Source organism: Siniperca chuatsi, linkage group LG10, assembly GCF_020085105.1.
Source record: "Siniperca chuatsi isolate FFG_IHB_CAS linkage group LG10, ASM2008510v1, whole genome shotgun sequence".
Taxonomy (NCBI): domain Eukaryota; kingdom Metazoa; phylum Chordata; class Actinopteri; order Centrarchiformes; family Sinipercidae; genus Siniperca; species Siniperca chuatsi.
Window position 1 is genome coordinate 14,995,173 of NC_058051.1, and position 12,431 is coordinate 15,007,603.

Here is a 12,431-nt window from a genome sequence, read left to right on the forward strand (position 1 = left end):
ATACAGAGAGGAAAATGAACATATCGACTGTATCGATGATTTACAGTGAACAAAACTGAATATTCCTGAAGCTGGGAACATTATCTGCCATTCACCTTCACAACAGCTTATTTCTCCGTCCCTGTAATCAATAGATGGTAGCAGACAATGTGCTTAAAGCATTTAATCAGGTATCATTGGTCGGGGTAATTTTGCTGCTACGATAACAGAAATCCAGCTGATTGAATGGTGGATTGATGTACACTCAACATAAGGGGCTTTGTAATGACCCCAATCTGTGTGAAATCACTGAGTTTATTACAGCATTGTGCCATAAAGAGGAGATGATCGATAATGCTTAATGAGGAAGATCTCAGACTATCGAAAGAGATTAAACACGTGTTCTTGTGTGCTGGTGTAATCAAGGTAGCTTTATATAATAATAATAATAATAATAATAATAATAATAATAATAATAAACTTTATTTATAGAGCACTTATCAAAATAAAGTACAAAGTGCTTCACAGAGAGAAAAATAAAATACCACAGTGAATGATAAAATACATAAAAACCAATAAAATAAACAGACAGCTCAGGTAAGATCAGGATAAAAATGCATTTTGAGAAGAGACTCAAAAGACACTGACTCAGACAATCTTATTTCTTCGGGCAAGTTGTTCCAGAGCCTCGGGGCCCTGATGGCAAAAGCTCTGTCCCCCTTTGTTTTCATCCAGGACCCAGGATGTTATTCTGTTACAGAAAATTAATAGTTCTAGTTAATAGTTCTTATGATAATGTATTTTGTAGTTTTAATATTACTAGTAAAAATAAATAAAAAATGCATACATATTGTAGAACATTGAGGATTATGGCAGTAATTTTGTCTTGTGCTCACTATTATACTTGACTTTATGTCTAACTAAATTTGGGCTTCACATAACTGCACCATCTTCTGACACACAAGAAATATTTAAAAACAAGATGACACGATGACTCCATCTGAAAAACAGCAACACAGTCATATTACAAGAAAATTATGAACATTATGACTCCCCCTGACAAAGGGACCTTTTTTGTTGTGACTCCCAGCAAAATATGACCCTTCCCTGTACGCCTTGTTGAGTGTCTTGTGATCATGCCAACAGTCCAGTATGAGGCAGTCCAAAATAGATGAAGGCAGCAAGAAAGAGCAAGTATAAAAAGTTTTAGGAAGAGATTTGTGCCTTGTAATTTTCTTTGGAACATTTGTCACTTCTCATGTGACTTGTGCAAACTGTTTGTATTCCACCTGAGATCAGAGAAAGTATCACCACTGTCTTCCATTTGTTGCTAAATGAGGCTAAAGGCAAAGCTTGCCATGTGTAAGCATTGTCTCACCTGTGTGCTGTGTAGCCACAACAAGTCTGCTTGTTTATAGCACAAACACAAGAGCACTCACACCACTCCTGTGTTTACCTGTAAATAGCAGACATCTCGGGGTAATGGGGGCTGGTCGCTTCATCCGAATCTATCCACATCAGGCCTTATTTCAACAAACTGACAGTCGTAATGTTACGTAGCCGACGTTTTTACAAAGCTTTAATCTTTAGCACCATCACTGTCGTGCAAATTAAATCAGTCACAATGTTTTTCTTTGAGTGGAAGGCGGTGGAATCACGAGTCTGCCAATGTGAGATGATTTTGGTAAAGAGGTGATAATCACAAGACTAAGAACAGATAAACATGATAATAATGTTCCTGGAAAATGGTTAAAAATACACTGGTGTGTCAGCCTGTTTATTATAAATACAGCCAGCAGCACCAGCTGTGAAATGATCCTTTCCAAGACAACGAATATTTCAAACAGAAAGGCATTTTTGTTTTAAATGGCTCTGAATATTCACTCCTTTGTACTGCGAAAAGAACACATTTTTTTGCATAATTCCTTGGTTGTATGAGGAGATGTGCAAGTGGAATAAATACACTTTGATGAAAAAAGATCCTTTACTCGCTAAACAAACTGGTATGGACAGCTTCAATAACTGACCTTTACTTTTACCACTTCCTCATTTTCTACCAACAGAAAGTTCTACAAAATAACACTTTGTTGGAGATGAACTAGTTTTTATGGTTACATCATTAGTTAAATTAATATAAACATTATATTCTAATGTCTGATGGACCTTTCAATGAGCAATGAATGACTGATGACTGAATCTTTAAAGGAATGCTTATCAAAACAAAAACTTCGCTGAGCATTTGTCTTAACACTTTACTGTCTTCATTTAAAATTTTCTTTTAATGGCTCTCATAGTTTTCCATAAACTGTGAAAACTGTGTTCCCCCTGAAGTTTTGCTCTCCCAGAGTTTCAACACTCCATTATGTTTATGTGATGTTTGTCACTCCACTGACCCATGATTAACACAACAAGGGTTTAGTGTCCATCTGCTAACATCACACAGAAAACAGCCTGACACTGTATGGCTCTTAAAACATGTAATGCGGCAGCGTCATTTTTCTTTCTTTGAGCTACATAACTTAAATTCTTCAAAGAAGATACCTTGTTTTGCAGTTCACTGGATTTTTAGCTTAAAAGCACTGTTGTAGCATGAACAAGAGATGTATTAATTCAACACATTTTAGAAAATATGAATAAAACTAAGTATATTTATTGGATTATAGATGGCAAAAGAGACAGTACATGAGAGGCAGCTACAGCTCTGGTACAGTTTTGCAGCAGTTCTCTGATAAATGTAGCTCATTGTTCAGCTGTTGCCGTTGTATGAACTCTGAGGTTTCCTCAAGGATCTGCCCTGGGATGTGGAAGTCAGCTGGCGTGTTCTGCTGAACAGCTGATTCCTGAAGGACCTCAGTCTCTGGCTCCTCTGGGCTTGCTCTGCTGTGAGAGTTGCAGGGCTCCAGATTGCATCCAGTGCCCTGAAGGAACTGCAAAAAGTTCTCCTCAATAGAGGCCTCGCGGCTAGGCAGCTGCTCCCCTTCACTGGGCCCAGCCCGCTTGAAGAGGCAAGCCAGGTGGCGGCCCAGCTCCTCGCGAATTTGCCGGTTCAGGCAGCCATAGAAGAAGGGGTTGGAGGTGAAGCAGAAATAGCCAATCCATGTAACCACGTCCTCCAGCTGAGCCAGCGAGGTGGGAGAGGTAGACACCACAGCCGAGTAGAGATGGAAGGAGAAATATGGTAGCCAGCAGCAGAGGAACTGGCCTCCCACTGCCACCAAGACCACCACGGCCTTCCCGCCGCTGAAGGTCCTCTGAGGGGTGGTGCGGGCGCCAGTTCCCCCGAGGCTGGCTGCCACGGTGGAGTGGCTGCTGATGGACTCGGACCGTGGTCGCGGCGTGTCCATCCAAGTGGTAAGGGGGCCGTGCTGCATGGCTGCTACTCGCACCACCTTGAACATGTTGCAGTAGACCACCAGAATGATCAGCATGGGGCACAGAAAATAGATTAATGTAAAGAAGACCATGAAAAGCAGCCGCATGGTCCTGCCTCCCGTCCAATGGAGGGAGCAGTGTCTCTGACCATGGATGAGGACTGAAGGAGTCCCCAGACCCTTGTTCGCCTGGAGCAGCCATCCCAGGAGAGGCAGTACTGACATGGCAATGGCTTTAATCCAGATTCCCACTAGTACCATCACCACCACCCCCACTGTCATCTTCACCTCATGACGCATGGGGTGGACGATGTAGTAGTAGCGCTCCACGTTAATGGCACATATGGTGAGGATGGCAGCGCTCACTAGACACACGCTCAAGCAGAGGTAGCTCCGACACAGCGCCTCGTTCACCAGGATTCGGTCTGACAGCATCCCCAGAGGCATCAACACCAGTGCTGCCAGCAGGTCTACCAGACAGAGGTGGAACACGAAGGCAAACTTGCGCAGGTGCGGCGTTTTGGTGATGACAATCATCACGGCCAAGTTCCCCACCACTGCCAGCACATCCATGATGAGCATAGCACACAGTGCCAAGGACTGGTTCAGATCTACCCCACCTTGGATGCTTGTGATGGGCGGGGTCACGTTAGAGATATTAGGGTGCAGTGAGACTGGAAATGTGGGGAGGCCGGAAAGAGGAGTGTTCCAGGAGGGGCTCGGTGTGACAGGATGCTCCATGAGAGGATGGGATAAGGAGGAGAGAGTCCGCTGAATTTCACAGGCCCATCACCCATCCTCCCCTGTGATAGGGTGTCACTGAGAAGCTCAGGCAGTGGTGTCTGTCATGGCAGCTGGGGCTGTACAGACCCTGACCCCGGTAGACTTTAGCCTGGAGCTCAGGAGACAAGCACAGGAGGTTTCACTCAATTCCTTGTAATTTTTTTCTCCAATCTGACCTTCAGTTGGAAAGATCTGAAACAAAAGAGATAGTCTTGTTTAAAAGTAGGCACAAGTGAAGGTTTTGTTTTAGTTTTCACAACATGCTTGTAATAATGACTAATAATAATACTTTTCTAATACTAGTTTGAAGATGTATAACATATGTAGGTCACTAAATGATGAAAAACTACATTGAAGATGATATAGTTTTAAGGACCTAGACCTTGATGAAATATAGGGTAGCAGGTTGTAGTCTGGAAATATGACAACTTGATAGATTTTTCATCCCAAAAACCATCTTAATCATTTTTGCTCAGTCTAGAAATGCATTCTGCAAATGTTGGAGAGAAAATCTCTAAAACCATCAGTCTAATCTACTGTTAATGCAAATACCAACACTATAATCCTCTTGTTTTTAGTCTATCCACTCATTAAAAGACAAATCAAAGCAGACAGGGAGCAATCTGCAAGCAATCTGATATTTGTCACTTATATCAAAATGCAGAAAATGGCTCTAAATGCAGTCCTTTGTAAAACATGACATTGTTTCTATTGCTGTGATCCTTATCTGAAGTGTACACAACATTACTCTTGTGCTATAGCTGTAAAGCTGTCAGACTTGATGCAGTCTGCACTCACTTGTAGTCAGGGTTGTAATTTACTACACATTTGACATCTGCATCCTCAGATGTGTGTTTTCAGGGCAGCCGGTGCCCCTGGGAGAAGCTAAAAGTGCAGAGTGGACCATATGTCCCCCTTAACAGAGTCAAGAACCAAATTGGATGAGTGAATAAATAAACTGCAAAACTCAGCATTACAGAGCTCCGTGCTGTCTGAAGGCAAGGCGCCTGTTCCTTTCCTGCCCACGTACGCACATCAAGCACAACAATCACCTGACAGACGCAGGCATAAGTAGGTGGCCTTTGCCGAATTGGTCAAAGGGTCACAGTCACCTTCAGCCTAATAAAATAACCAATAAACAACTTCCCAGCTATGATGTAGCAACAACTGTGGAATAGCCCTCAGGAGATTCTTAGTCTAATCATCAGTGATTGTTTTATTGCTCTCTGGTGTCTGGGGTCACTTTGGTGCTCCAAGGACCACCAAAATTGAAATTCTTGCTCCAAAGGACACACATTATCACCACAACTCCCTGAAGTGAAATGTCCCTCAAAGAGCTTTTTATTACACAAATCCCATTAAAAATGTGCCTGTAAGCAGTTTTAAAGTTGTCAGTTTCATCGAGTCAAAACCACATACACAAAACTACTCAGACAATAAAAGGGAAGAATAAGGACTCATATGCAGTACAGCCACCCATTTAATGTAATCAAATCAATGCGAGTAGTACAGTTTATAGTCAAACTCTGCCTCAGAAGCTCCAAACAAATTCACACAAAGCTAGAATATAAGGTTGCTGCAGAATCTCTCCAGCTGCCAACTGGATGACCATATGACCCTATAATATGCACGTGACATGATGTTTACAGCGAGGAGAAAACTAGTCTGTTGTTCAAGTGTCCCTTTCATTGCAAAACACTTTCACTCCTCAGCAGCAACATGCAAGTAACAGCAAGGAGTTTAAATTAACATACATGAAATGAGGTATCTCTATCCAGAAATCTTGTCCTTTTACATGCATACACAAAGATAATGTGATGTGTGATATGATGAAAGAAAACACTGGTGCTAGTATCACTCGCTTGAGTCAGATTTTACCCATGCCCCACCTTTCCAGCATCCTAACTTCCACCCCAAAAAAACACACACATCTCCCCAAAAACTCTGCTAACAGGGCAGGTATGTGTGGACATGTGTGTTGATGATAAGTTGGTGACATACCTCAGTCTGGAGAGGTCTGCTTCCTCCTGTGCAGGTTCACAGTCTACTGAAGGAGAGCCGACCTGTTTCACTCTCTCTCCCACACACACAGCAAACACACACCACACACACCACGTCACACACAGAGACAGAGAGAGAGAGGAGAAGGGAGGGGGAGAGAGGAGAGGGTCGCTCCTGTGTCTCCTCCTCACCTGGCCCCTTTCATCTTGTTATCACCTCCCACCCAACCAAGCTGACCGCCCCCCTCCCTATCTCTTCAAACACACACACACACACACACCACACACCCACACCCACACACACACACACACCCCTGCTCTCAATTCCCCTTTAGCCAGGTCTTCGATCCAGGTGGGAGAGGCAGAGCTGGAGCAGAAGGGAGATGGAACAAAAACTAAAAATGAAGAGATGGCTCCTGTCTTCCAGCCTGTGGTGGACAAAGAGTGGACACACACACACACACACACACACACACACTCTTCCACCTCACACACTTTCATGTACACATGTACAGGCTCCCGCACGTGCCCAGGGCAACTGCAGAGCTGTGCAGAGCAGACAGACAGGCGGAGGGTGGGAGGGCAGCACCCAGCCTCCCTGCTCTCCACTGGGTCTTAGTGCCTTGCTTCCTCTGGGCTCCTCATGGAGGGATGGTCTCTGCCTTTCTCCCTCCCAGCTAATCTCACCGCAGGTCACATCAGGTCTCACTAACAGGTGCAGAAGTAGCTAAAATTAGGAGAGAAAATCACCTTTATCCTCTGGACCAGAATTTCTCTCATTTTCTGTCTCCTTATGCTCAGCCCGCCAAGATCTCCCTCAGTGCACAATCCGGCAAAAGTCCTCTCACGAGGCTGGATTATTGATTCGCAGAGAGGAAAAGAATCCCAGTGGTTAATGTTAATGAGCTGAGATTAACATTTACAAAAGCCCTGCCCACACACAACATACATATTACCCTTCCTGAACTATTTTCCTGCCCTGGGGAATGAGTTTACCACTGGAGTGTGAGATGTAGGATCCAGTGGATTTCAGATGTGGAACCCTTCAATGTCTTAACTCCATTAGGGGACATTTTTAAAATATTTAAAATAGTCAGTTTGTTATTATTTAATCAGGGAGACTCGTTCAGATCAGACCTGAGAACTAAAAACATTTACAGTCAGACAACCAGCATACAATAAAAAAACAAATGTAATGTCAGACATCCTGCAGAAAAGAATAAAAACAAAGACAAGAGAGCTGAAACAATTAGTCGATTAATCAATTAGTTGATTGACCGAAAATTTATCAGAATCGTTACACTTGTTAAATCAAGCAAAAGTAGCAAATGTTTGTGTTTTATATGATTTTGCATACAATTTCTTTGTGTTTTGGACTGTTAGTGGACAAAACAAGACTGAATGTTACTTTGGTATTAAAGAATTTGGTTCTTTCATAGACAATAAATAATTGACATATTAATTATTAACAGAAATAAGTGTTCGTTGGAGCCCTTGACAAGAGCAATAAAACCATCAGATTATAAAGCTTTAAAATCCTCAATGGGACTGAAAGAATCAAGCTTGAGAGCTGTTTTCAATTCACTTCACTTGAAAGGTGCATAATACTTCAATCCATGCATGTTTACATATGGGGTATCTTGAAATTTGACATGTTTTTCAATCTATAATTACACAAACAATTTTGCAAAAAAGAGAAGAAAATATGCAAATACTTCCAACAAAATAACACAGTAGAAAACACAACAACTCCATAACTCAAGATAGAAGCTTTTCTACAGAAAGGTGTAGGCTAAGGCTATACAGCTTGTTACGCCTACTCTTCTTACAATACACAACCTATTTGGCATCAAAAGTAATATCAGACAAAAAGATCTAAGGTTAAGTAATGTTTGGATTGATCCCACCCCTACCATTTGAATAAGAGAGAGATATGAGGTAGTTTGGGAGTTTTTAACAGTTGAACTTTATGAATATCATGAGAGTAAGTTTGTGTTTTGTCTTTAAATTATGTAATTTTAGCTTGAGTATCTTATTTTGGGATTAAACACTTGTAAAAAGATTGGCCCACTGTTGCTGCCTCTGGCTCATATCCTATGTTTTTTCTCTGTGAATCATACTTTAAGTAATAGTGCCAAATGAGGTGATTTAATAACAGTATGCTTTGGACACAAGAAGTAACCTTTTGATGTATGGAGGTGGCTGTTGTATCTGTCAACTCTACTCGTTTTTTTATGTTACTGTATTTTACTGTGTATATTCCCTTTGTTATCAAATGTACAGTGTATGGGTTTTATTTTTAGGTTTTCTTGTCTCAACTAATGCTCTGAAAATTGCTTATTCCTCCCTCAGGATTTGCATGAATGGACTGTCCCACACATGTGACATATTTCTTTCATGCAGTGTGTTTCCTGAGGAATTCATTCATCAGTGGAAGTGATTAGTTCATGAGTCATTGCTTCTTTTTACTGATAAATCAATTGGTAAATTGAACACATGTTCATTTATTGATCCAAGTACTAAGGTTACCTGACATGAACCTGCTCTGTCTTGCACGCTACTGTTTTTGTGTGGATTTTGTAGCAGGTACAGTTTGATGAGGTTGCGGTCGCTCGTGTGATCTGTAGGAAAAAGACAGGATCCGATATTAATTTTCCCCTGAAATGTGTTTTGGGAGTAAACTGTATTAAAGCAACACAAAATGATAAATAATGCACTGAGAGTTTTTATGTATAATAAAATAAGATGTGAAGATAGCAATACTACTGAGGCGTTTTGAAGGTGGAAATGGAGTATAGAAGAGTCTTTGTTTGTGTTTGTTAATGCTCCGCTCTTCAAGTTTTATGTGTTGTGTGTGTGTATGTCCTGTGACTGCGCTCGTGTCTGAGGTGTTGAATAATAATAGAAATAGCAGATACTTTCTCATGCCAGCAGCACCAATCACAGGAGAGAAAAATACAATGGTTTCCATGGCAACCCCAACTTCAGCCTCCTGGCTTACCTGGGCAACCCCCCGCCTGCACCACCTCCACCCCTCCAGTCCACCCACAGCAGATAAGAAAAGTGCATCAACCTCAGGGCACAATTACACACACTCTTGTACACTCTTCTTGCATTACCAACCATTAGGAGTAGCGTGTGTTTTGCAACCATGTTGGTTCGGTGTTTATTCTGTTTCCTTTTTCCCTATTTAGCTGGATGCAGGTGTGCTGATTCATTAATTACAGCTGCTAATCGACTATTGTTTTCCATTGTGATCTCAGATGTCATCAGTAGAGGGAGCTCTCACATTTTACAAGCAACTTCAACAATCCTAGAGAATATCCTTTTTATCCGGCACATCAATACTTAAAAAGCCCACTGATTCACGCTCCCAGGGCAGTACTTTATTTTGCACAGCTGTGTCATCACCATGGCCATTACATTTATGTTTCACACTGAAGTTTTTGTTTTCAAGTGCACACACTGCAGGCAAAAGGTGTAGAACACTAAAAATTAGTTAATCAATAGTCAAGGCAAATTCTGTCAATTCTTAAGACGAATGTGTCTGAGGCAAAAGGCAGAAAAGCAGTATGGGACTGAGAATGTGTTTGGATCCATTAGTCTATCTGTCATCTGTGCATTTCAGTTCAGCAGTTTGACGCAGGATGCAGTCAAGCAGTGTGCACACACTCAAGCAGACACACAAACTCACTGTTCTAGAGAGAAGAGATCATGTTTGGGCTGACGTCAAACCCCCAGGGATAACTTGATCTACAAAAATCCTTTTGCATTATTTCATACAAAGTTGAATTGTTTCACTCAGGGCTTCATTGTGTATTCATACCATACCAGCAAGTGAGTGTGTACATTATTTTAAAAGCAAATGAATGGCAAAAATTTATAATGCCACTCATTTTTATATATTATCTATTTTTTAATATACCGATATTTAGACTTTTACATCATCCTCTGTGATGCCTAGTAGTCAATACATCTATAAATCATGTGGGTAGCCAGAGTTAAATCAGCTTTGATCCAATTTGATCCTCCCACAGTACCCCAGAGAACAACTTCCACCTGGAAGGTCACATCAGACTGATTACTAACACCCCATCATGCACCTCACCAGACAGGAGCGGGCACGCACACCTATATGAGCTGATAAAACCCTCTGAGCGACATTGTGCATCCTCACATATTTCAGCTATGCTGCTAATCAATTTATGCTAAATTGTATTCAGATAAGTGCAGCTGCAAGGACTTTGGAAAAGATCAGCGACCCAAAATAGATTTTCTTAGGGTAGTCGCTTACAGTCTGTTTCTGCAGCAATGGAGAGAAAGAGTTGATAATGTTGATCTACGTGCTCCATTAACTCCTTTAGAGTTATTAGAGCATGTAGATCATAACATATTTTATCCTGCCTGGTTTTAAAGATTCATTCTGCAGTACTGAGGAAACAACACCTGACCATTTTAGACACATTAATTACCCAATAACACATTTTTAATTAAAGAAATATGTATTTTACAGCAAAGATTTTAATTTAATAGATACACTACATGACTGAAATCTACTCCTTTAAAGCTGGCTTAAACAATTAAGATCCTAAGTACAATTTGGAATAGCTTGCTGGGAGTCCTGGGACAACCTGCACTCTGTAGGCAGCCAGAGAATACACTAACCAGTGACTGTGTAACTGGTCTGTGCTGTTTGATTTCCCAGAGTCATGCATTGAAGTCCAAACAGACACAATTAGCATTCTCTGTTGGCTCCAGGTTGGCACTGTCGTCCTCTGCACACACTGAGTCACTGATGAGTGTCGGCGCTCTGGGCCACTGTCTGCCTGGGAACGCGTTATAACGCTGAAGCTCAAAAAAGGAGCCAAGACTGTAATGAAAATAAAAGACTGAGGATAATATGGCCTCTTACAGCCATTTGAGTCTGAGTTCTTGCTGCTGACTGTACAGTATAATTTGTTTTTATCATATAATATGTTGTACCACATTGTATTTTCTCTTTTTCAGCATGATCAGATTTGTTGTGATTCAAGCAAAATGTTACTTTTTTTAATTTACTACTGACTGGAAAAATACAACTGTCATAAGGGGTGCTGTATGGAGGTGCTGAGGTATGTGGACCCAAAAGCAGATGACAAGGAAGCAGTCTCAGGGAAAAGTAGCCAGATGACTACCGTGTTTATTGTGGGATGGAATGCAGGCAAGAACAGGCAGAGGTGAGCAGACAGGTAATGAGCAGACAAAAAGGCAGATAAGTACCGGCTAGCATAGGTGAAAGCAGGGGAGTGAGTCCAAGATGGAACACAGTTCACAAAGGAGCAGGCAAAATCCAAACAAGGTCCACAGGAGAACAAAGAATCCAACACAAACTCACAGAAACAATGCTCTGCAAGAACAACACTATGTGTACAACAATGATCCAACACAGAACAAACAAAAGACCAAGACTAAATACCCTAGGGGAGGTGAGACAACGAGACACAGGTGCCAACAATCAAGGGAGGACCAACAATCAAAACTGGAGGGAAAACACAGACAGGAAGTAAAAACACAAGACACACAAGGGAAGAAGAATACCACCAAAATAAACCAGGAAGTGACAACAGCTAAACTACCACAACAACACAAGCCCACAGATGCTCGATGACTCTTTTCAGTGTCACACTTTTTATTGTGAGAACATCATGACTCCCCTTCGAGTTACTGTTCTTTATTCACTTACTGTGAGTAATTTAATATAATTCAACTGATTCATTTGTTGATTTCTCTTTTAAAGTGTCTTAAAGCTTGTAAAAATACGTAAAAACACAGATTTGCAATCTGAAATCAGCGTACAACTAAAAGTAAAACTCTTTGTCCCTCCTAAAACATTTTGGGACTCTGACTTTCCGGAGGTGACAGCATCCATGAATAACAACATTCAGTTGCATTTGTAACATCTGGTGGTGCAGTGAGGTGAGATGTCCTTGGTTGAGTCACAAATGGCCCACTGGGGCTTTGCTGCTTTACACTGCAGCAAGACACGACCTTCAGATGAAGGTCAAACAGCTCAGAACGACAAAAATGGACCTGGTGGACCAAAAACAGAGGAGGGGGACACAATGACATGAACATCTGTACAGTGTAATTCAATCCAATACATCAGACCTGGCACAAATATTCCCTTTGTTTTTGTTAAAACTATATCAGAGAGGTGGGATTCTTCTCTACAGTGATTTTTGACTCCCTAAAGTGTTGGATTGTATTACATAAAGTGTTTTTTTTTTGTTATTTTGTCCATGGGGTGAACAAAATAACA

At 41.4% G+C, this 12,431-nt stretch overlaps 1 protein-coding gene across 1 annotated transcript; it reads right to left on the reverse strand.

The window, feature by feature from the left end:
- Positions 1-588: 588 nt before the first annotated feature.
- gpr61 (G protein-coupled receptor 61) lies at positions 589-6,934 on the reverse strand. The gene is made up of 2 exons (XM_044212220.1): positions 6,135-6,934; positions 589-4,325 (listed from the first exon to the last, which is right to left on the reverse strand). Exon 2 carries the CDS (start codon positions 4,089-4,091, stop codon positions 2,673-2,675), a length of 1,419 nt encoding a protein of 472 aa, XP_044068155.1. The 5' UTR covers positions 4,092-4,325; positions 6,135-6,934; the 3' UTR covers positions 589-2,672.
- Between the last annotated feature and the right edge of the window lie 5,497 nt (positions 6,935-12,431).